Source organism: Rhagoletis zephyria, unplaced genomic scaffold (assembly GCF_001687245.7).
Source record: "Rhagoletis zephyria isolate East Lansing unplaced genomic scaffold, Rhagoletis_zephyria_1.1 Rzeph_scaffold_02921, whole genome shotgun sequence".
Taxonomy (NCBI): Eukaryota; Metazoa; Arthropoda; class Insecta; order Diptera; family Tephritidae; genus Rhagoletis; species Rhagoletis zephyria.
In genome coordinates this window covers 15090-37947 of record NW_016160005.1, presented here as the reverse complement: position 1 = coordinate 37947, position 22858 = coordinate 15090, and the positions used below count along the sequence as shown (strand labels likewise).

The 22858-nt window shown below is 31.2% G+C and overlaps 1 protein-coding gene across 2 annotated transcripts in view; it reads left to right on the top strand.

Annotated features, from left to right (window-relative positions):
- Positions 1–22858, top strand: part of LOC108368024 (uncharacterized) — a 42476-nt gene that overhangs the window by 6697 nt on the left and 12921 nt on the right. Inside the window, exons 3-8 of one of the 2 annotated variants that reach the window (XM_017622762.1) lie at positions 1883–1957; positions 2882–2946; positions 3043–3263; positions 6846–6928; positions 8478–8615; positions 14376–14528. In XM_017622762.1, coding sequence (XP_017478251.1) covers positions 1883–1957; positions 2882–2946; positions 3043–3263; positions 6846–6928; positions 8478–8615; positions 14376–14528 — 735 coding nt within the window. Of the gene's footprint in view, positions 1–1882; positions 1958–2881; positions 2947–3042; positions 3264–6845; positions 6929–8477; positions 8616–11517; positions 11671–14375; positions 14529–22858 lie in introns of both variants that reach the window. The other variant, XM_017622763.1, reaches the window with a different exon arrangement.

Sequence of the window (22858 nt, the reverse complement as noted above, 5' to 3'; positions counted from 1 at the left end):
AAAAAACCGGATACACCGGTGTTATGTTTTAGCATATTTCCTCTAGAGTAACACTCATAGGGCCTAGGCATATGTTTTTTCTTAAAATTTCAGACCTTTTAACCGATTTGTTCAAATAAATTTAAAAGGAAAGGTATGAAATTTCATTACTTTTTAGAAACTTATTATATATATATGTTTTCTTTATTAATTTAATATTCCTTTAATGTTTAGGTGTTATTTCTTCAAAAAAGAGGAATATTATTATTATTCATTTAATTTTTAGAAACTATTTTTTTTTTTTAGTTAGATTCTGCTTTGATTTTTATTGTTTCAAAATATGTATTCTTTTAAATTCCATTTAATTCATATCAATTTATTTTTTATTTATTTTTTTAATTAAGGTAATTTGTTTTTCTTTTCATTTTTGTATTTTATAGTTTTAAGAAGAAAAATTAATTTTTTTATTTCATTTAATTTTTGAAGCCTTAATTTTTTCTTGTTTTTTTATTACTAAAGGTCTCCTGAAGGCAAACAGAATTTTCGGACAGAAAAATATTGATTTTCAAGAATTCTGTACCTTTTTTACGAAAACTTGGATAAATTTGAGCAATTTGGGCGAAGTCTAAATATTTTTTGATTTCGAAATTAAAAAAAACTTAGGGGTATAATTTGTTCGATGTAGAATAATCCTAGAGGTGAGAGCATTAAAATTCCGACTTTGCTTCTTTGTACCACCCTAATGTACATACATATATCGATGGTCCTCTGCAATAAAAACTCAATTCAAAATTCAAAAGTAAGCAGTAAGGACTGCTAAAGTAAGTAAATTCCCTCACTAAAGTAAGCAGTAAGGACTGCTAAAGCAAGTTTTACTTCAAAAATTCGTTTTCTTCATGAAAAACTTTACAGCTTTCGCGGCACCATTAAGGCCCGTATTCCCCATCTCTGGTTAACACTAATCTCCACTTAAACATCGTTACCAACGTTACCGACATAATGTAATATGCATGGAGTCAGTAACGTCGGAAATGATGTTTAATTGGAGATCAGTGTTCACCAGATGTGGTGAAAACGGCCCTAAGTTTTAATCAGTACCAGAATAAAAAAATACGGGTCTCCTTATTTCCGAAAATCTTCATTTTTAGGGGTGGCTGGAAACATTTTCTTTCTTTTTTTTGACCACCCCAATATATCTGCGGCCTCAAATAGAGCCCAATTTTTACCTCATACAACTTTTCGGTTCTGTTCCGTGTTGTTTTGCATACGAAATCTTTAATTTCATAGAAATACTAGGCATAAACGAGAAAGTTCTATTACTTTCTATTACTATTACTAGAGGTATAAATTAGTGCTGATTTTTAATTATATCCGAAACACTATTAAATATTAGGAATATTAAATGTTTTGAAACAGCTACATTAGGGAGGGCTTTATAATAGCAACATTATGGGGCACCCCTTTATTTAGATCAAAACTTGAAATTTTTAAACCCAATTTTAAAGGTCCTACCAGGGGTTAAAATGATTTTTTTTAATCGCAAAAGCTCGATAATATTTTTACATCGATCGAAAAAAATATTTCTTTATTGTAAATCGCAAATATTTTGACCTCGACCTGTTTATCACTCAGTGAATTTATGATATTACATGAATAAAATTCAATGCGCTCGAGATGAATTTTTGCGACTTTTTTTTAATTAAAAATTTTACAAATCTTGTTTGCGAATTCTAAAGTGTTTTCTTTTAATATTGAAATTTTCGTGTATGTCTTTATTTTGTGCGTAGAACAATATAAAGGGGTGCGCCATACAAAACGCAGATGTTGATATTTTAAGGACCAGCCAAAGATACATACATAATGAACATTTTCCAACGAATTTAATCATATTTAAATTTTACAGATGAAGATTTTTGTTGCGGTTTATCTTCACCGGATATGGCCAAAGTCAGCAACTCAAGGAGGCCACATAACCGCGGTTGGTTTTCTCGAATTCAAATCTGTATACTTCAAAATAAGTTTTTTTTTTTCTTTCAACATTTTGTTGTTCTAGTCATAGGCTAATGGATTTAAGCTATTTCGATTTATTTTACTTTTTTTATTTACTGGAGTACATATTCGCTCATGCAGATAAATTTGGTTGTAGTCTTCTTTTTGTATACATACATGTACGGTGGCGGGCAAATAAATAAGGCCCCGATATTTTAACAAGTTTTTGTAATTTCCCTTTGTTTAGTTAATTTTTATTATTTTTTATAAAACCATGTAAGTGAAAATTTCAAAGGATTGTAAAGGACTTTTAAAAATTCGGCAACTTTTCCCAAATTTTCATCGAAATTTCCCACTTTTTATTCAGAATCTTAAGGCAAAATTCTAGTTATGCAGTTTTCTAACTTATTGAGATAACGGAATGCAATTTTAAAGGAGCTGGTATTTAGTGTTCATGCATTTTCCTCCATATAAAAAAAAATTCCAACATACTTTTTATGGAAGAAAATGGTGACATCCTCAGCAAAAAAAAAAATCCGCAAAAATCAAGGTTAAGTCCCAGCTACTTCAAAATTGCATTCCCTGAATTTAAAATTCGAAATAAAAAGTGTGAATTTTCATGAAAGTTTTTCGAATTTTGCCAATTTTCATACAAAGATTGAAAAAAGGACTTATGTGGTTTTTGTTAAATAGTGCGTTATATTTTTATAAAAATATAATAAATATTAAATAATCAAAATTTAATTAGCATCCCTAGCTTTGCCAGCCACTGTATCCATTTATTTTATTACTATCCATTAATTTCGTCTTTGTTTGATTGTTTTCGTAATTTTTCGTAATTATTGTCAAAAATATATTTAAACAAAATAATACAAAAATAAGCTGTTTCTTCTTAAAATCCTCACCTTTTCAGGTACTTTGACGGTAAATGTGAATGTGTTGCTGCTCAGTTTAGCCTCGCCCGATGAGAGTAGTTTGGTGAGTAACTACTACAATTAAATTTCCTTAAAACACTTCATTCATCTCAAACTTATTCTTAAACCATTCCCATTTCTCTTCTTCCCCTCTCTCCAGAAATACGAAGTTGAATTTTTACTCAATCAACAGTGGAACGATCCACGTTTACAATATGGCAACAAATCGCATTATGACTTCTTGAATGCGTTGCATCATCACGACAGCATCTGGACACCGGACACCTATTTCATTATGCACGGCGACTTTAAGGATCCCATTATACCAATGCATTTTGCTTTAAGAATCTACCGAAATGGGACCATTACGTACGCAATGAGGTGTGTAAATTAATTATACGAGTAGTACTTTTGTATATGCTAAGTAAAGTAAGTAAGTGTTAAGTCTAGCTTGTCATTCTAATGCTCTGTGCCTTTTTAATTTTTTTCAACTTTAAAAAGGAAGCAAAAATTTTAATGCCCACGTCAAAATGGCGTCAACGATGTGCAAGGAAATGTTCGAAAAATGTAAATTTTTCTACGAGTATACCATTTTAGTTTTCAGTTACAAAGTAGAAATAAAATATGAAAATAATACTAAAAGTAGAAGGCTATTTCATTAGCACGCCAACTGGACAAACAAACGCTCGCATTCATAATACATATGTACACAGCGACCACGCGTATCGCACACAATTCTTGGTGGTTTGTTGGCCACCACGGTTGTTCGTGCGACGTCCCGTATTGGACATTTTTTCCGTCACGCATCAAAAATTTTTGAATAAGTAATATTGCGCGCATAGTGCTTTACATAAGTAAATGCAAATGCTGGCGTTACTTACATACTTACTACAGTATGCATTAAAGAGCTGCATGGATGCATTAATAATACTCATTGTCGAATGAGTGAGTGAAGCACAGCAACCAGGAAGTGCTTGATTTAAATAACAAATATCTAGTGTGTACAATTGCGTATATGTAAGGTTGCGTTTCCAGATGCTTTTTGTAAATTTTTTAAACAAATAGTTAAAACATTTATAAGAGTATCAAATAAAATCAAATTGTAAAGATAATTTTTATCAAAAAATACCAACTGTCATATTGTCCTTTCGATCGCTCGACTTGTTTTGCATAACGTGGTTTCTCACTCGCTTGACTTTATTTTGTAAGAGAATTTAATGTTACATTTGAAAGCAAATGAGAAGTGCAATGCATCTTAGCATCGATTTGAAATAACAACGTATGAATCTCACTGCTCACTATATGAGTATATACTGTTTAAATGGCAATGAGTGTACTCATGCTGCTCTCTGATATGTATGTACTACACCGCCATTGGAACTTGATGCCAGTATTTAAGCGTGAATGAAATGGAAGTACTTTATAGTAAAAAGTTCTGTGAAAAAGAATAATGCAAAGAGAGAGAGTATTTAATTTAATACTATTGTAAATGGCACTTCCTTTAATCTAGTGATCCCTATTACTAAATAAAATAAAATATAGATATAATTTTTGGTACTTAAAGTTTCAGGCCTACATAAAAAAGGAATATTTTATAAAAGTTTCTAAGAGTCGCGTAAAACTTACTGAATTAGACACACGCACTCATAATATCTATTAAAATGTCTGGGACAAACCCACAAAAGTCCCGCAAGAATTCAAAAAATCACGGGAAGTTCAAAAGTTCCTAAAAGATAACGAAAAGTTTCAGATGAAACACATGTAGTCAAAGAAAAATACTGAAAGGCCCAACAAAGTCTCAAAATTTTTAGAAAATCCCCAAAATATTCGAAAAGGGTTCGGAAACATTCCCAAATTCCTGCAAAAATCCGAAAAACTTTAAAAAATCTCTAGAGATCGCTAAAAACCTGTGGAAACTTTAATAAACACGAANAAAGGGTTCGGAAACATTCCCAAATTCCTGCAAAAATCCGAAAAACTTTAGAAAATCTCTAGAGATCGCTAAAAACCTGTGGAAACTTTAATAAACACGAAGTATTTCCTGTATTTGTCAATGTTATTGTGGCTTCTTAACATTTTAGTTTTAATATTTTTATTGAGCTTTGTACCACGATTGTTTATTAGGAAAAATTGAATTGTATTTCCTATTTTTAAACCAAGATGGAAAATTATAAACAATAATTATCCGTTTGTTTTTCAAACAAACTTAAGGACCGAAAATACTATTTTAATATCGGGATTGCAAAATGGTTGGGTTTAGATTTTTGCATAAAGCGTAATCGTTAAATTTGGCCCTCTTTCGTTTGGCACCCATGTATATATATGTATATAGCATTTAACCTTTTTATAATTTTTTTTATATGTACTTATAAACAGGTAGTAACCCTGCTTACAAAGTTTTCTTAAATATCTTGCTTTTGACATACATATTATATATATTTAATATTTTATTTAGCTTTTTAACTAAATGGAATCAGACTTTTAAACAGCTGGTAACCCCCTTTCAAATTGAATTTGAATTAAAGCTTTTCTAAACCTCGTTCAATTGACATTCATCTTGAACTTTTTTATTAAATTCAATATGAATTTTCCACAGATGGAAACCCTCTTCAATTATACTTTCGAAATAATTATTTCTTAAACCTGTTTCGTTTGTCACCAATATTGTAATATTTCATTTTACCTATTAATACAAATGAATTTAACTTTTAAAGAGGTGGCAACCCCTTTACAATATTTTCGAAATAAAGCACTCTGAAATTTCTTTTATTTTACATACAATTTTTAATATTATATTTAAGGTAAATATTGATTAAATTGAATTTTACCGTTAAAAAGGTGGCAATCATCTGCAAAAATATTTTCAAAAAAAGCTTTCCTAAACCTGTTTCGTTTGATATAAATATTGTAAAATTATATTAAACTAATTGATAGAAATGAATTTGACTTTTAATCAGGTGGCAACCCCTTAAAAACTGTATCAAAATAAAGCTCTCTGAGCATTCTTTTATTTGTCGTACAAATTTTAATACCAAATTTACCTTATTGAATAAATTAAATTTATCTATTAAAAAGTTGGCAACCCTCTGCAAAAGTATTTTCGAAATAAAGCTTTTTAAATACGTACCCTTTAATATCCATGCTTAAATATTTCATTTAGCTTGTTGATTTTATTGATTCTGAATTTCTTAATATATAACAACCCTTTTAGAAAATGGAAACAAGAAATAAAGACTTCTACACTCTTTCCGATTATAAGCTATGTTTGTGTGTACATTTATTAACAGCTTTTATTTAACCTATTAATAAATTAAGTAATATTAATTGATTTTGACTTTTTGAGCAGTTGGCAATCTTTTTATATTTTTGAAATAAAGATTATTTAAACCCCTATCGTTTGTACAAGCATCACAAAATTTTTTCGTTACCTTGTTAATTATATTAATTTTGATTACAGATGGCAACCCCGTTCAAAATATTTTCATAAAAATACTTTATTTCTCTCTTCTTTAATAATCGTATTAAAATATTTCGCTGAACTTGCTCATTAAATTGATTTTGAATATCTAAACAGGTGGCAGCCCTCCTAAAAATATTTTTGAAATAAATTGTTTTCAATTGATTTTAACTTATTTAACAGGTTAGGAATCTCTTTCTAAAATACCGTATTTGTTAATCACGGTCATAAGCTATTTGTATGCCCAGCTGTAGCAAATCCGCGCAGCCGTTTTAACGTGAAAGAGCAACCAACATGCTCACACACTTATTCACTAACTTTCATATGTAGGCCACCACGTCGTATGAGTAATATTAAAATGTATGCTGCAGCTGTTAGACGCAGAGAACCACTTCAATGATTTCAGTTTTCTCAAATACATAGAAATAAAATACATACATAAATATGCGCTCCACTATTATTAGTCATTAGGTCATTCATCTCTATTTCGTTTTTCTTCATTACAGACGCCATTTGATCCTATCCTGCCAAGGTAGTCTGCACATATTCCCATTCGATGATCCAAAGTGCTCCTTCTCAATGGAAAGCAGTAAGTAGAAAATAAAAATAATTTAAGTGTGCAGAGCAATTATACTTTATAAATTAAAAAGCAGGCAACGTGAACAAATAACAAATTTATTGATGCGTTTCTCAACCAACAACATGCATATGTATGTACATACTTTATCATCCTTTCATCTTTACCACATTTTCACTCGTATTTCAATATTTTTTAATGCATCTCTATGTATAGGTTAAAGAAATGTATTGTTTGATATTAATTAAAATTAGCACAGCAATAAATAGTAAATTGCCAGCTTTTGTACGATACAAGAACAAAAAAAAGCAAGCAAAATAAAAAACAAACAATAAACCTAACAACAGCAAGAACAACAACACAACACAATAGCAACCCGTAGCATCAATGAAAATCGGCATTTAAAAGGTGACTTGGGAATGGCAAGGCAATTCATTTGCTCATTCATTCATTTATTTCCGCCAACGCTGGTTCAATGCAGCATTCAACAATATGTACATACATACATACACATACGAATAGTCCTAGCGCATGCCACACAATACAATACAATACAGGGTTAATAACTACAAGAGAGCAGGCGGCTGCAAGTTTCTTTTGTTTGTGCTCGAAGAAAAGCTAGAGGAAGCGTTCTTTTTTTTTTGTCTGTCATTTGCTGTGCTCCTGCAGGCTATTGGCATGGATATTTACGAGCCGCAGGCGCTCAATAACAGCCGGTAGCTTAAAACGGACTGTTGCTGCACTTCGTTCGACCTTTTTTACTTCATACCCTGGCGGCAGCAGCTTCGATTGTTCTGCGGCTCCTAACTATTCAGCTGGTTGGCACCAGCTTTGTTGCTTCGATGCGGCGCGCTAATAACCAATACATAGTTTATTACATTGTTGGCTTACTTATAAGGAATTTTAATTTTTTTTTATTTATACTTTGATGTGCTCATATGTACACCTGGAATTTTTAATTTAAAACAAATAAACTTTTAGTTTATATCAATTGAATTAAATATTTTTCACTAAAAAAGTTATTTATGTAACTGTGCGAGGCGCGTTTGAATACCATAACAGCGATGAGCGAAGCCTCATTAGGGCTGGAAGTTCTGTCTGGATTTTTAAACATGCGGATAATTCGTTTATACGAAAATTCGAATATCTGTTAAAAAATCCGAGTATACGGATATCCGGATATTAACTAGATTTCCGAATAACCGGAAAACAAAATGAACGACTCTTAATCGAATATCCGTAAAGCAAAATTAACGAATATTAACCGGATATCCGAGAGCAAATTAATGTATATTAACCGGTTGTACGGATAGAAACCGAATATCTGCATGACAAACTAGAACGTTTATTAACCGAATATCCGAACAGCTATGGTCCTCAGCTGCATGAGATCTTAGTGCTTTATAAATATCTACATTTTTCGATTGGAACAAGCTCATAAAATGACATTTATAGTCGCCAGTAAGTTAGGACAAAAAAAAATTATAAACTCAACATTTCTCAATAATATGGCCGGTTTAAAAATGTTATGTCAAATTATTTTTGGTTTTTCATTTCACAGTTTCCTATGAGGAGGCCCAAATCAAGTATGTTTGGAAAAATGACGAAGACACGCTGCGAAAGAGCCCATCTTTAACTACATTAAACGCGTATTTAATAAAAAATCAAACAACACCCTGCGACCAAAATAGTTGGCGAGGTGAGTGGGTCGAAACCAAATATGTATTGATATTATATCTATGTATTAAGTAGAACCTTTTTTTTTTGCAAACATTTGTGTAGCTATTAGAAATTGTATGCGTAAATTAATAGAGATGTTAAGCGCAATATTTTTTTTATTTATTTATTTTTTTTGTTTTATAAATCTTTACAAGTAGTTCAATATAATTTGACACCATTTCTATATGCATTTATTTTTATTAAACGTCTGGTCAGTCTTTCGTGTTCAAACAAATATCTGAGGAGCATGTTAGGTGTGTGCTACAGTAGGAACAATGAAAAGTGAATGCTGTTTTAAATAGCATTACATTTGATTTTGTCTTTATTTAAATTTTTTTACACTCAGTAGGTACTTAGGCAGTTGAAATTACTACCTCAAGTTGACCTTTATTCAAACAAAGATTACTGTAATATTCGTAGTAAATTAACTGTAAAAGTTTCATTCGTATTTGCCGGAGCTGAAATCCTCGCTAGTTAGGAGTAATTTACTGTGTAATTCATTCTACAGTATCTGAGAAATACAAATGAGTAGAAAGCACTACATACAAACTCTTCCTTTCACTTAAAGACAAAAGGTACGACCGAAACTAAATGCCATTCTCGTAGTTTTGTTCCCAAGAACACTTTAAAACCGAAACCGTAATGAGAACAAAGCTGTCGAGGACTTTCTCAATGGGATTTATGGAACAACAAAACCTCGCGGAACGTTACCAAAGAGAACAAAAGTGCGAACAATACTTTCGTGAACAAAATGGGAACAAAAGTCTCCGCAACGTTTTAGCAAACAACAAAACGAGAACAAAAGCCTAAGGAACTTTCTCTCTAAGAACAATTTGGGAACTAAAGTATCAGGAACTTTCTAGCAGAGAATAAAACGGGAACAAATTTTCTCTTAACTATTCAAGAAGAATGGAAGCAAGAACAAAATTTTTCTCACAGCATGCCATTAGTGTGAAATGTGTGAATATTAAAATCAATCAAAAAAGAACTAACAAATAAATATGCAATAAAGTCAACGAAAAGCTTAAGATATGACCTTTTCTTGCACAGAAAATGAAAAATTGTTCCATAAATAGACAGTTCGCCTTAAGTTCTCAAAACGTTTGTTCTCGTTTTGTTCTCTAGCAGAACGTTTCCCTGATGTTTGTTCTTATTTGATCCTACTTGGAAATGTTCCCGATACTTTATTTTTCTTTCTTTGTTCTCATTGGAAACGTTCCCGAAAATTTCATACTCCTTCTTTTCTTCTTGTGAACGTTCCCGAGAGTTTTGTTAGTAGTTTGTTCTTTACGGAAATGTTCCCGAACCTTTTGTTCTCATTTTGTTCCCGTTTAAACTGCTCTCAATAACATGTGGTCAATTAATTAAGTTAGCGACATGTTGACCACTTTTGGCTTAATATTTTTTAGTACAACACTTCAAACTTTCTACAAAAATTACCAAATTTCAACAAGTTTTCACTAAAATTTTAGATTTTTGATTCTGAATTTTTAGAAAAATTTTAAAGATGCATTAGATTTTAATATAAAAAGTGCACGTTTAAATCGACAAGAAATTCGCGTTGATTTTAAAAAATTTTTTTTTTTTGCTAACAACAACAAGCAACGGTAAATCCAAGCTACTTCAAACTTTCACTTTTTTATACTAAAATTTAATGAGCTAGAAAACTGCATACTCCAAATCATTCTTTGAAATCAAATTAGTAAACTCGAAATTTTTATGAAAATCTGTTAATTTTTTCTTAATATTGCACAAAGTTTGACACTTGGATTTACACGGTTTTTGTTAAAGAATAAACTATATTTTTTTTAGTAACTTCAATTATAAAACAAAAGAAAATGGTTAAAACTTGTCAGTATTTGGTGCATTTACAATATTTACACGGAGTGTATACTAAGCTTTTATGTACGGGTACATCATAATTTACTATGACGAAAATTCAGTCGGAACTTTCATCTGGTACTAAAGCTAACTTTGAAGGTACATGTAGTTTTAGTTGAGAGTCTTGCCCGAAAATCGTATCTTTAGTGGTTAATTTTAAAAGATTTTTGATGCCAGCTTAAAGCTTTAAGCTTTCGATATACTGCCAAAGCGAGTTAATATAAATGTTTAATTAGAAACAAATTTTATTACTTGTTTTTAAGCATAAAAAAAATTACTAAGGATCATTTTGGAATGCAGCCTTTCTTACAACATCGGTAGTATTTTTTTATCTCTTAGAATAACTCTGTAAGTTAGAAAAATTAAAGCTTTATTCCATCTCAAAAAGAAGCTTTCATGAAAATACCGAGCACTATGGGGGAAGGTTTTGCTGTACTATTTAGTGTGCGAGATGCAAGTACAAAAAGAAAAAAATTTACTAAAATATAAAGCAAAGATTTTCTGTGCATTTTGTATAGACGAGTATAGAACAATAGGTCGCAGTTGTCAAAACCAATAAAAAGCCTGCATTTTTAAATCTAGCAGCACAGTTGAATGTGGTTAATTTTTATTTTTTCCTTAGACAATTTTTTTTTTGTTTTTTTTTTCTAATTTTTAAATATGTGCTTCTATTTGTGTTAGTACTTTTTTAGCTAATATTATTCGTATGTCTATATAATATACTTACTATATATATACTAGATATTTAGCAATTTTACTTATCAGTAGTTTCCAAAATTGCCTGCGTGCCTCAAAGCCTTTAGTAAATTTTTTTCTTATAAAATTCGTGTTGAAAAAATATTTGCATTGCTAGAAAGTATGCAGTTAGATTGAAAACTTTTGACTTCCCATACCACAAAATAAGTATATAACTGTCTATATATCTATTTAATATAACTTTTAATAAACTTCACTTGTCCATATGTTTATACCAACGAGAAAAACTATAATCACCATTGTAGGGAACTACAGCTGTCTTAGGGTCGATTTAATATTTACCAGAGATCGTGCATTCTATTTCACCACCGTTTTTATACCTGGCATTATCCTGGTGACGTCATCATTTATAACATTCTGGCTAGAATGGAATGCAGTTCCGGCTAGATCAATGATAGGTAAACAAACCAAAATCAAACCAAATCAAATCGTATTAAAAAAAAATACATATATTTAACAACAACAGCAACCAAAATGCAAAACAAAAACTATCCACAACTACTCAATCAACCGCTAAGCCCATTCATGCCATAAATGAATTTAAAACCAAATATATACATATATATAAAAACTTTAATATAAATTAAAACAACCCTTTTTTCGTCAAACATTTAATTAAAAATTATTTGTTTGCTTTTATAAAAGAAATTTTATTTGTATGTAGTATACCAGCTAGCTTTGCTATTCAAAATTCATTTTCTATAATTTTGAATGCTCGAACTGGTTATTTGCTACACATTTTACACCCCTAACTTCACTTTGAATAAACTCACCACAGTACCAGCTAAAATTATGTAGTACGTTTTTAATATTCATAAACAGTAGTTTTGCATTTTTTCGAAATTTTTGGAATATTAATATCTTCGTAATTATTTCTTAAAAATTTGAATTACAGTAATTTTCTTTGATTTATTGTTGAGTAATTTGTTTGAAAATTTGCTAATGCCACATTAATTTCAAAAAAGTGATTCCCACCTGCCCTCGAAACAAACCCAAAAACACATACATATAATCCTAGCCCGTACAAACGCTCGTCAGCCATATCTGCATTCTGCAAGGCCATCCCTACTATTTTTGCCTGAATATGCTTTACACAATTTGGAAATAACATTACAGTTAAGTGATTCACAAGTTGTCGTAAATGGTCGTATTTTCATAAATTTTATATAAGGTTATTTTTGAGTGATTTATGACTTTATGACACCATGTTAATCACCCAAGTATGTGTATTAGGGTAGTCCAACATTTTTTTCAGCCTCCCACAGAGCTAAAGAATGACGAGAACAATGTTAATCGGTTAACATTGAACCCGGCCACCGTGGCTCTTAAATTTTGCGTGTATTTACATAAGTAGTTTACTTAGAAAAGATACCGTTTTTTCTTAGAATTGCTATAAATTGTTAAAAATAAATGTTTTTTGCTCAAATAAAAAGATTATCCTTCAGAAATATTAATTTTTCCCTTGTTTTTTATTTTCAATAATTCTGTGGGTGACAGCAAGAAAATTCCAGCCAATCAATTTTCCTGCACTTTTGGACTACCCTAATATTAATATTTTTTTAATTATTTTTCAATTAAATTGGCGTAAAAATATCAACTGCCTGGTATACATTTTTCGTAAATAATTTCATTTGTTTGACAGCAATTAATTAGTATTTACTCGTGACTCATATTTACGCAATAAATTTGTTGGTTTTTTTGCAGCCAGTTTACATTTTTTCATTCTCGTACAAAATCTTGCCTTTTGTACATTTATTTCGTTGACATGCCCTTATATCTCATGATTAATAAATAAATATATTACACGTTTGCTACTATTAGAATTAGTATCGTCACTTTCATGGAAAAATAATGCGAAATATATTTGCATTTACTGCATGCCAAAAAAATAAATATTTAAAATTAAATCACAAAACCTTTACAAATTGAAATTTTCAGTTCTAGAATCCATAATGCCGAACTGTAGCTAAGTAGTAATAGTACATACATATATTTAAAAGGTTCTTAGTTAAATATGGTAAGGAAGTGTTAACAGCGGAAGACTGCCCCTACTAGGGACTAAGCACATGTCAAAAGACCGAGGAATAATTTAATTTAGGTTAATCGTAAGATATCGTATATAATTTGTCTATGTGAACAAAATGATAAATTATTAAAATTTAAGACATAAATACAGTGACTCAACTCTTGATTGGAAAAAATATTATGGTGGACCAGTTAGATAACTTCCACTACCTCCATTAACATTGAAGTAGTGCCAGGGAACTTTAGTTAGTTAAATGGAGATTTCAGCTGCTATACATACAAAGCAATATCGAAATTTTGTAGAAGATCAAACAGATACCTCTCTCTAAGAATTTGGCGATTTATACAAAAGAGAAGTTGAGTCACTGTGCATGCTCAAAATCACTTCACCGCGCAGCAAGCTTTCGTTGAAGTATTTATTTTAACTCAACGAATTTTCACTGCTGAAAGCTTTCAAGCGCACAAACTTTCATTTCATTGTGTGCGTCCTCGTTTGTGGCTTTCACACTCGACTTCTATGTACAATGTCTCTTGTCCTATATGTGCATATATTTTATTTACATATGTAAGTCTTTCGTCTCGTCTATTGCATTTACTGCAGAAAAAAAAATACATACATATTATAAATAAATGCATAATGTGTCTTAAGTGTTCAACGTCTATGCCAGTAATAAAAATTTAATAGTTTTAGTCCAAAAAAATAACTGAATTTACGTTACTTATAAAAACCATCTACTTAACTACNTCACACTCGACTTCTATGTACAATGTCTCTTGTCCTATATGTGCATATATATTATTTACATATGTAAGTCTTTCGTCTCGTCTATTGCATTTACTGCAGAAAAAAAATAAAATACATACATATTATAAATAAATGCATATTGTGTCTTAAGTGTTCAACGTCTATGCCAATAATAAAAATGTAATAGTTTTAGTCCAAAAAAATAACTGAATTTACGTTACTTATAAAAACCAACTACTTAACTAGTTAAATAGTTTAATAATGTTAAATAATTTGCACAAAAGCCAATTTGGCATTCTGTACTATGTTGTATGTTGTATTTCTTTCCTAAAGGTAATTACAGTTGCCTAGAAGTCGAGTTGACTTTTACCAGGGACCGTGCATATTATTTCACCACTGTTTTTATACCCGGCATTATATTGGTGACATCATCATTTATCACATTTTGGCTGGAATGGAATGCTGTGCCAGCCAGAGTTATGATCGGTATGTAAAAATCCTAATAAGTTTAGAATAAAAAAAAAATGTATGAATTGACATTTAGAAATAATATTTAAAAATGTAGTTATAGTTTACGTCAAAAGAATGTCGAATTGGGTTTTAAAAAGGTTATGTAATTAAGAGGCTGATGCCAGCAAAGATTTATAGTAGATTGAACTTTTGTAAGATGAAAAACTTAGACTAGAGTTCAGTATTTTACCCTGGCTCAGCTTTTACATTGTATTATCAGCATAAGGACCGAAGCCAGTGAACCTATGATCAGTAATCCAGACTGCTTCTCCACATGTTGCCTTTAATCTCGATGTCCCAGTACTTTTATAACAGTCAAAATTTCTGTAAGAAAATACTATCAAATATCACATAGTCCCACTACTAGAGTTTAAGAGATCCCCTTATTATTATCTTAACAGATCATAAATCTCTCAAATTATTCCATCCGAATTTCAATCCTATGCTATGCGCGTTCAATGTATTATTGTTAAAAATGTGGAAGAAATAAAAAAAAACACGAAGAATCTACCTGAATCTTTAGATTCGTAAGCTCTTTATTGACATGTTAGAGTATATTAAAAATACAAATGTTCATATGAGCAAATCTCACGAGTTCGGTGCATAGCTTTTTTTGTGGTGGGTGTAGTTCTTCTTATTAAAGTATCCTTTTAGATGCAAATGAGCGAATCTCTGATGACGATGATTTTTTTTTTTTTTTTTTTTTTTTAAAGCAGAATCGATGTTTGGATCACTTTAACGCGTTACTCAACTCAATTTAAACAAAAAACATTAAAATATCACCAATAATTGCTCTCAGAGATCTGCATCACCTTTTATCACAAACCGAACGAATTGATGGCTCACTTTAGCTAAATACTCTCTATCCAGCATGCCTTTTACGCGCATTTCCTATGTCCAAGCTAGAATTGTTGTTTGAATATTAAATATCAATCATTTCCTTTTTGTTAGGAGATCCAAGGTTTCCTGGCTAGAGTCGGTCCATGAGCTAAACTAGTTTACTGATACTTCCTATTGTCGAATCGGTTCTAGAGAACATCTTGCTGAGCCCCGATGCCTCATCTTTTGTGTAGCATGTTTCCGAAAATGTCTGCTTGTAGACTTTTCTGCGGCACAAAGACGACTCTTTTAGTCGTTTAAGCTTATCCTAAGTTTAGTTTTTGAGTCCTCCTCGCACCAAACTTTATTTCAATGTAAGAATCGATGATTTTTGCAAAACGGAGACTGTAAGGCCCTTTTATTTATAACTGTTATTTCAAGAAAGCTCCTTGAGGCTGAGAATATTTACAAAAAAAAATTTGTGACTTTATTTATCCAAGTTATTTATTATCTTCATTAGGTCAAATTTCAAGCTATTTTTGAAATCCATTTTTTTATATCCTAGAGGAGGTTTAGAACTACAAAGATTACTAATTTTTAAGCTTTTTTGATGCAGTTTTTTATCAAATATTTGTGCATAGATTGTTAAGAAGGTATAAGCTTTGAAGATGGTAAATATTGGAAAGTTATTGCTCGTTTATTATAAAGTGTAATACTTAGTTTTAAAAAAATATTGCAGCATAATGAATTTTCGAGGGTGTATGTATTTATATGTAGACTTTCAGCTGAAAAAATTTAGTTACATTTATTTATTTAGGCATTAAATCAACGTCTGCAGTTTAAAAAAAAAATTGGTAAAAATCCCCCTATTTATTTATTTAAGGATTTTCAGTTTTAACAACATCACATTTTATAGCAGCACTTGTGCGATACTTTGCATGCATAATTTAATAGCTTTTAATATTTTGTATTTTTGCGCTTTTACTAGTAAAACTAACTGACACTCGAACGCACACACACACACACACACATACGCATAAAGGCAGTAAAAATTAATTTCATTTTTTCACATTTGCTACTCACTTTCTCTTAACATAAAAATAATTCACTATGAATATGTAAATATGCAAATCATAACATTGGATATTAAGTTTTGGAATTACATATTTATTTAAACTGGTATGTTAAAATGATAAAACAACATCACATTGAGAATTAAAACTGTTAAAGAAAAAAATAAATACTAATCATTAAAAATCCGCAATTTGCACACACACAAAAACCACAAAATGAAATCCATACAATTAAAAGTTTAATATTCCACACACTTACCATACCCATAAAAGTAAGTACTTTTATAAATAAACACTAAGGTGGTCCTTAAAACATCAGCATCATTGGGCGGCCGCTTAGTTTGTACTACATAAATACAAAACAAAAGACGTTCATGAAAATCTCAAAATTAAAAACAAAATTAGGGTTTGAAAAACAATTTTTTTTTTACCACAAACAATCGAGAAAATTTTGACTTTGGTCAGCTATAACTCTATAACTATATAATTGTCTGGGATTTTTAAAAATATTTAGATTTTTTCATATCCTAATTTGAAACATTTTTTTTTTTAATTTTCTTTCATTTCTATATTTTGTACGTAGAACAACATAAAAGGTTGTTCCATACAAAATGTAAATGTATGTAGAGATTTTTAAGGACCAGCCTAATACACACCTACATAGTGTGTGCCAACAACAACAATGTGTTATAGTATCTCTAATGAAACTTCCAACACAATATTCTGTTTGTACAAAAGTGTGGTGAGAAAAAAGGCATTAAAACTATGCGCATCGTAATAAGTAATAACTGAGCTGAGGTTGCACGTGCGTAACGCAAATTAAGAGGACTTAGTTGGAGCGTAGTAAGTACTCGCAGCCACCTACATATCTATGTACGAGTATGTTGCAACTAGCACTGTGCTAACAAAAACCACTGCGGTTGCTGCTTACAAATTGGGCGTCGTTGTTAAAGTAGCAAAATATTTCAGAAGCTCCCTCATATTCAAAGTTCAGATGTTTTCTAGTTTGCTCTCCAAAAATAAATCAAAAAATAAAAACAAAAAATAAAGTGAAATAATTTTTGCAATCAACTGCACAAACTTGCTTGCACTTTACTCAACAGCCAAGATGTGACATTTGCCGAAAATTGTTGAAAATCAAAACGAAAAGCTGCTTTTTTACTTTCTACGCACTCGAAAGCCAACGAAATGTAGTTGCGTAAAGCGTTCAAACGGTAAATGCAACATTGTAAAGCTGTGAGTGGTATCTGGAGGGTTGATGCGCTTTACACACACACACCCGCGTAAATGAAGTTCGATGTTAGCTAGCTGGCTGGAGTTTTGGCTGGAAAAGGCTGTCCAAAGTTGGCAGTTTCATGTAAACAGAACGTAATTGCATTTTTAAGTGAAATACACGAATTTTGCGCACCATTAGAGGTTTGTAGATAGTCCGACAATCTTGTGTGTGTTCGTTTTGTCTGCATTGAACTGAATTGAACCGAATTCAGTTAAAGATTTAGTTTGAAGTTTTTGCTGAAGAAATTTGCTTAAAGAAATCTACTAAAAAATGCTGTATAACAATTAAGGCCGCATTCAGAGTATGTTTCTAATCAAAAGAGTTTTTAACTTTAAGTGGAAATTAATTGCTCCAACACATTTCAGGAATTATACGTTGCATCTTGCTAAATGCGTCATAGTACGATATTTTGTTACTTCAATTATTTCGATGATTATCTATGATTTCTCTAAACTATTTGAGCTTTTAATCTTCTCTGTGCAATGAGATCTGTTTGATTAATTGTTGATGAATCGTTCTTCTGCGTAATTTTAAACAATTTTTATCACGTCTTTACGTCCTCACATCACGTGTTGTCACTTCCTTTTACAACTGCCAGGAAATTAAAGCACTACGCAAAATATTTTGTCAAATCTACACCATGAGTGATTATTCTCAAAGAAAAACTATTAAAAGGGCATTTTCAAATTCTATTCGTCCTTGTGTACAAAAAAAATTAAATTTTTCTCAAATTCTACAGAATTTTTTCTTTTCTTTCATATCCATATTGTTATTTTACGGTGCACTGGATTTTTTAAATAATTTATTCAATCAATCATATTTTTGAAATCTCAAAGTCCTATAAAAAAAAATTGACGTCAGAGGAAAACTAAAAACGCAGTTTTACTATATTTGGCCCCTAGTTTCACGAATATTGTGATTTTTTGTGTGTGTGTAAATTTGACTGTCGACCGGTGTTTTCTGCTGCTGTAAAATCATATCGCCTCATCACATCCTTTCCTGTGATGTTCGCAACTTGTATAAAACATGATACCATTCGCAAAAATTTGCATCACATAATGTCAACCATGACTATTTTAAATCATGTCTCCTGATCGCGTCATCACATCATATCCAAAGAGGTCACTTCCTTTTACAACTGGGAAAAAATTGCCACAACAAAACTTTGTAACAAATAACATCATAAGTTTGAACCATCTCATCTGTGAGGTCAACTCTTTCCCAAATACTGAAATTTTAAATAACACCGGGAAGTATTTTCTCAAATTACATCACCTCTACAAGTCATGCATGAAATCGAATCCCATTACGAAATATTTTCTCAAATGGCATCATTTGTTATTGCTATTTTAAAACCATATCTCCTCATCACGTAAAGTCTTTAACGCGCTCTCTTTTCACAACTCGGGAAAAAATCGAATAATAATCTCATATCATATTTACGAAGAGCATATGTAGAGAGAAAAGCGATTTTAAAGAAAGTTTGTTGGAGCTGCAAACTCGCATCATCTTCAAGGTAAGCACAACATACGTGCATAGACTCGGCAGCAACCTAACGATGAAATCAGATGTCGTCGAACAAATCACCGAATTCCAGTTCGAATCAGATCAAACAGATCATACAGACGAATTTGTAACAGCAACAATAATTCCAACAGGTTGCGAAAATTACATACTGTACATACATACATATATTGAAAGGAATATCCATGTCTCTTTTGTCAAATTTGGTTTAGAGATAAATCAAGATAAGTTTGAGCTTCGATAAAAATTCCACTACACCCAAAGACCGTTTCAAATAGACCGACTGCAATACTTTATAAATACTAAGAGCTTTGGAAAGCTAAGTATATGATCAGATTAAACTCTATGAGTGTTTCTAGAGAGATTAGGGCAACACGCCACGTCTTTACGTCGATAGCCACAGAGGCTACAGGAGAGGTATTGCAGCTTTTGCAGACCACTCTTAACCCGGTGGCCGGAGGGTTGCCACGGCCATAGCGGACGGTCGTACCTACCAATGCCGCCAACCATTTCAGCACCCACGACAGGGCGTAGAAATATGGGGGCCAAATTGGAATACGCGAAGTGCATCTCAGCAATCTCCGAAGGCGCTCTACTCTTTCTGGCAGTCACCAGAAGGGCCCCGACATTCATCAATGTTGAGAATAGCCGCCATGCACCGTTGCTGGTAACAACGACCATTGCATTAAACGTCCATATTCTTGACAGAAGGCGTACACTAACCGAATCGCATTAGCGAATTGTAGGCTCTCTCCAGTATTAAAAACTGAGTCGATTGGGATCACGGAAATATTGACTTCCATATCATCCGACTCTTACCTGGTCTTAACTGTTGTCGACATTACCTGCACAACTTCTAAATCAGAGATGACGTTCGCTGTTAGATTCTTTTTGGTTGTTGGTGTTTCCGACGAAACATAGCACTGAAGATAGCACAACGCCGAAACCGCTTTGTCTTCGAATTAAGTTTTATATTTTGGCAGTTCACGGAGTGGGGTTTATTGGAAATATGTTTATTTGGCTGAACTCATTCCAAATAAAAATTTCTAGACAAAACCACTCTGCTGATTAAATTCCTGAGGGTAGAAAATTTTTCTACCGGCGGTCTAAGGGTTAAACATGCGATGCTTTCTCTGCAAATTCAAGAAATGCAGAATCTGAAAGGGTTTTATTGTCACGAATAACGATGAAATATTAGTTAGTTAAGAAAAATAGACAACAAGACAAATTATGTATATGGTCAGCACCGCAGTATTTAATATAAAAGAAAAAATTCGTTGAAGAACTTTATGTGTTATGTAGTTATTTATTTATTATCAGAGATAGTAGTGTTCGCGTGTGTGAAGTCATTCACATCGCACCGTTCAAGCTTAAAGAGGCTTTTATTTCATTGTGCTTATACTGACGGGCTCAGTTATTTCACCTGTATTTCATGTTCATATATAAACGTATATATAACTATGTACATACATACTTACATATATACATGAAGCGACCTCCTCTAATTCTAGCTGCATTTGACAACTTCCTGACTGCATTTCACACGTACGAATTTTCTCAAGCACACTTTCGAACAATTAAGCTCTCACAAATGAGCTGAAAGTTGGTTGGCAGCCTCATCTGCATTGTGAATGCGTTGCGTCTGCAGTTAGCGCTAAAATACAATAGTTGCTAGCGCAGGATAATTACTTGAAAAACGTTGTTCACATTACCAAGCACAATGAAAATTGAGTAAAATTACCCCTCCTTATAATCCGCTTGGTGCTTCACATTTTCGCATCTATTCCGAGAAGTATACTCGTGTATAGCGCCAGAGTTAATTATTTAGCAGCAGGGAAAAGTGAAAAAAAAACGAAGTAAGGAACTACATTACGTTGGTGATTGTTGCACCAGACTGTGAAGTGGTAACGCGCACTCCTACGAATGGGAAATTTATTTGTGAATTTTAGGGATTTATGACTTTAATTTAATTTTTGGTAGCTCTTATGAGTTATTGCCCAGAAATTATTTAAAAGTGTGCCATTTGCAGGAAAAATCTGCCCAAGTTATTTACTGGAAGTCTTTTGTAAGACAATTGAAAGAGGGTCGGCAAGACATTTTGAAAAATAATATTTACTCTGGGAAAAAAGGCTTTTAAAATATAAATCCTTTGCCAAATTTCTTAGAGAAAAGCCCTTTGTCAGAAGGGCCTATTCACACTCGGGAGTGTTATATCACTGCTCCAAGATTCGCAATGGCCCAGTAAGCAAAGTACTGGCGTGCGATTCGAGAGATCCGAGGATTCGAACCTCGGCGGATTTTTTCCTTTTTTTAATTCCTTAATTTTAATTTTTTTTATTTCCTTCGATTTCTAGAAATATTTTTTTTTTGTATTTTCAGCTTCATTCTTAGATTTCCTTATTTAAAACAAAAAAAGAAAAGAATTTTTTAAATTTCATTAAATTCTTAGACTTATTTTAATATTTTCTTTTTTAATTATTTTTTTTATTTAGATTTCTCTTAAATTAAAATTTTTTTGTTTAAAAAAATATTTTTCTAGCTTATTTAATTTTTAAGATCTTACTTTATTTTTCTTTTCTACATAAGTGTTTTTTCTCGACTGTCTTTTAATTTTTTGATTTGTTTAAAAAGAAAAATATTTTTTTCTTATTTGATTTCATGTTTAGAAACTTGTTTTAATGCGTTTTTCTTCCTCTTTAATTAAATTTATTTTCTCTTTATTTTTAATCTTTTAATTTTCAGTTTTTTTTTTGGTTGTAAAAAGTAAAATATATATTTTTTTATTTAATTAAACTTTAAGTAACTTATTTTATAAATGTTTTTTTGTTTAATTTATCTTTTGGATTTTATTGTTTGAAAAAGAAAAATACATATATAGTTTTAATTTCATTAAATTTTTAGCAACCTATTTTACGTATATTTTTTAGTATATTTTTACGTTTTATTGTTTTAAAAAGGAAATCATTGTTTTAATTCAACTTTAATTTTAGAAACTTATCGTAGTGTTTTCTGAATATTTAACATTTAGATTTCATTGTTGCGGAAATATTTTTTTTAATTTATTTTTAAGAACTTGTTATTTTAATTTTTAATAAATATTTTTTTTTAATTTTTAGATTTTAACTCATTTGACCTATTTTATCTTTCTTTAATTTTTTTCTTTTTTTAATATAATTTTCTCTTAAGTTTTTATTGTTTTAAAAATAAATAGATATAAGGGGTTTTCTTTCTGAACTTTACCCTCCTCCTTCTTTGTCTTTTTGCTTAAACTTTTTTTTTTATATGTGAAAGATGTGAGATGACCTTGAATCTCGAGGTTAACAATTTTTTTTTAACCGATAAACCTCCTTTTTTATCTCGAATTCGGAAAGAACGGAAAATTCTAATCTTAGTTGGGTAAATTTGGTAAAAAAATTATTGAATAGGAATATTGACGCTTCATATGACCCTGACAGTCAAAGGAATAGAATTTTCCGTTCCGAATAACCGGTTTTCAATGATTCGACACAATACAAGAGCGAAATTGTGTAATAAATTAGTAAATTATTTTTGTTGGTTGATGAGAAATTGCCTTTTCGAAATTGGTAGCCGGTACTGAAAATTTAAAGTTTTCA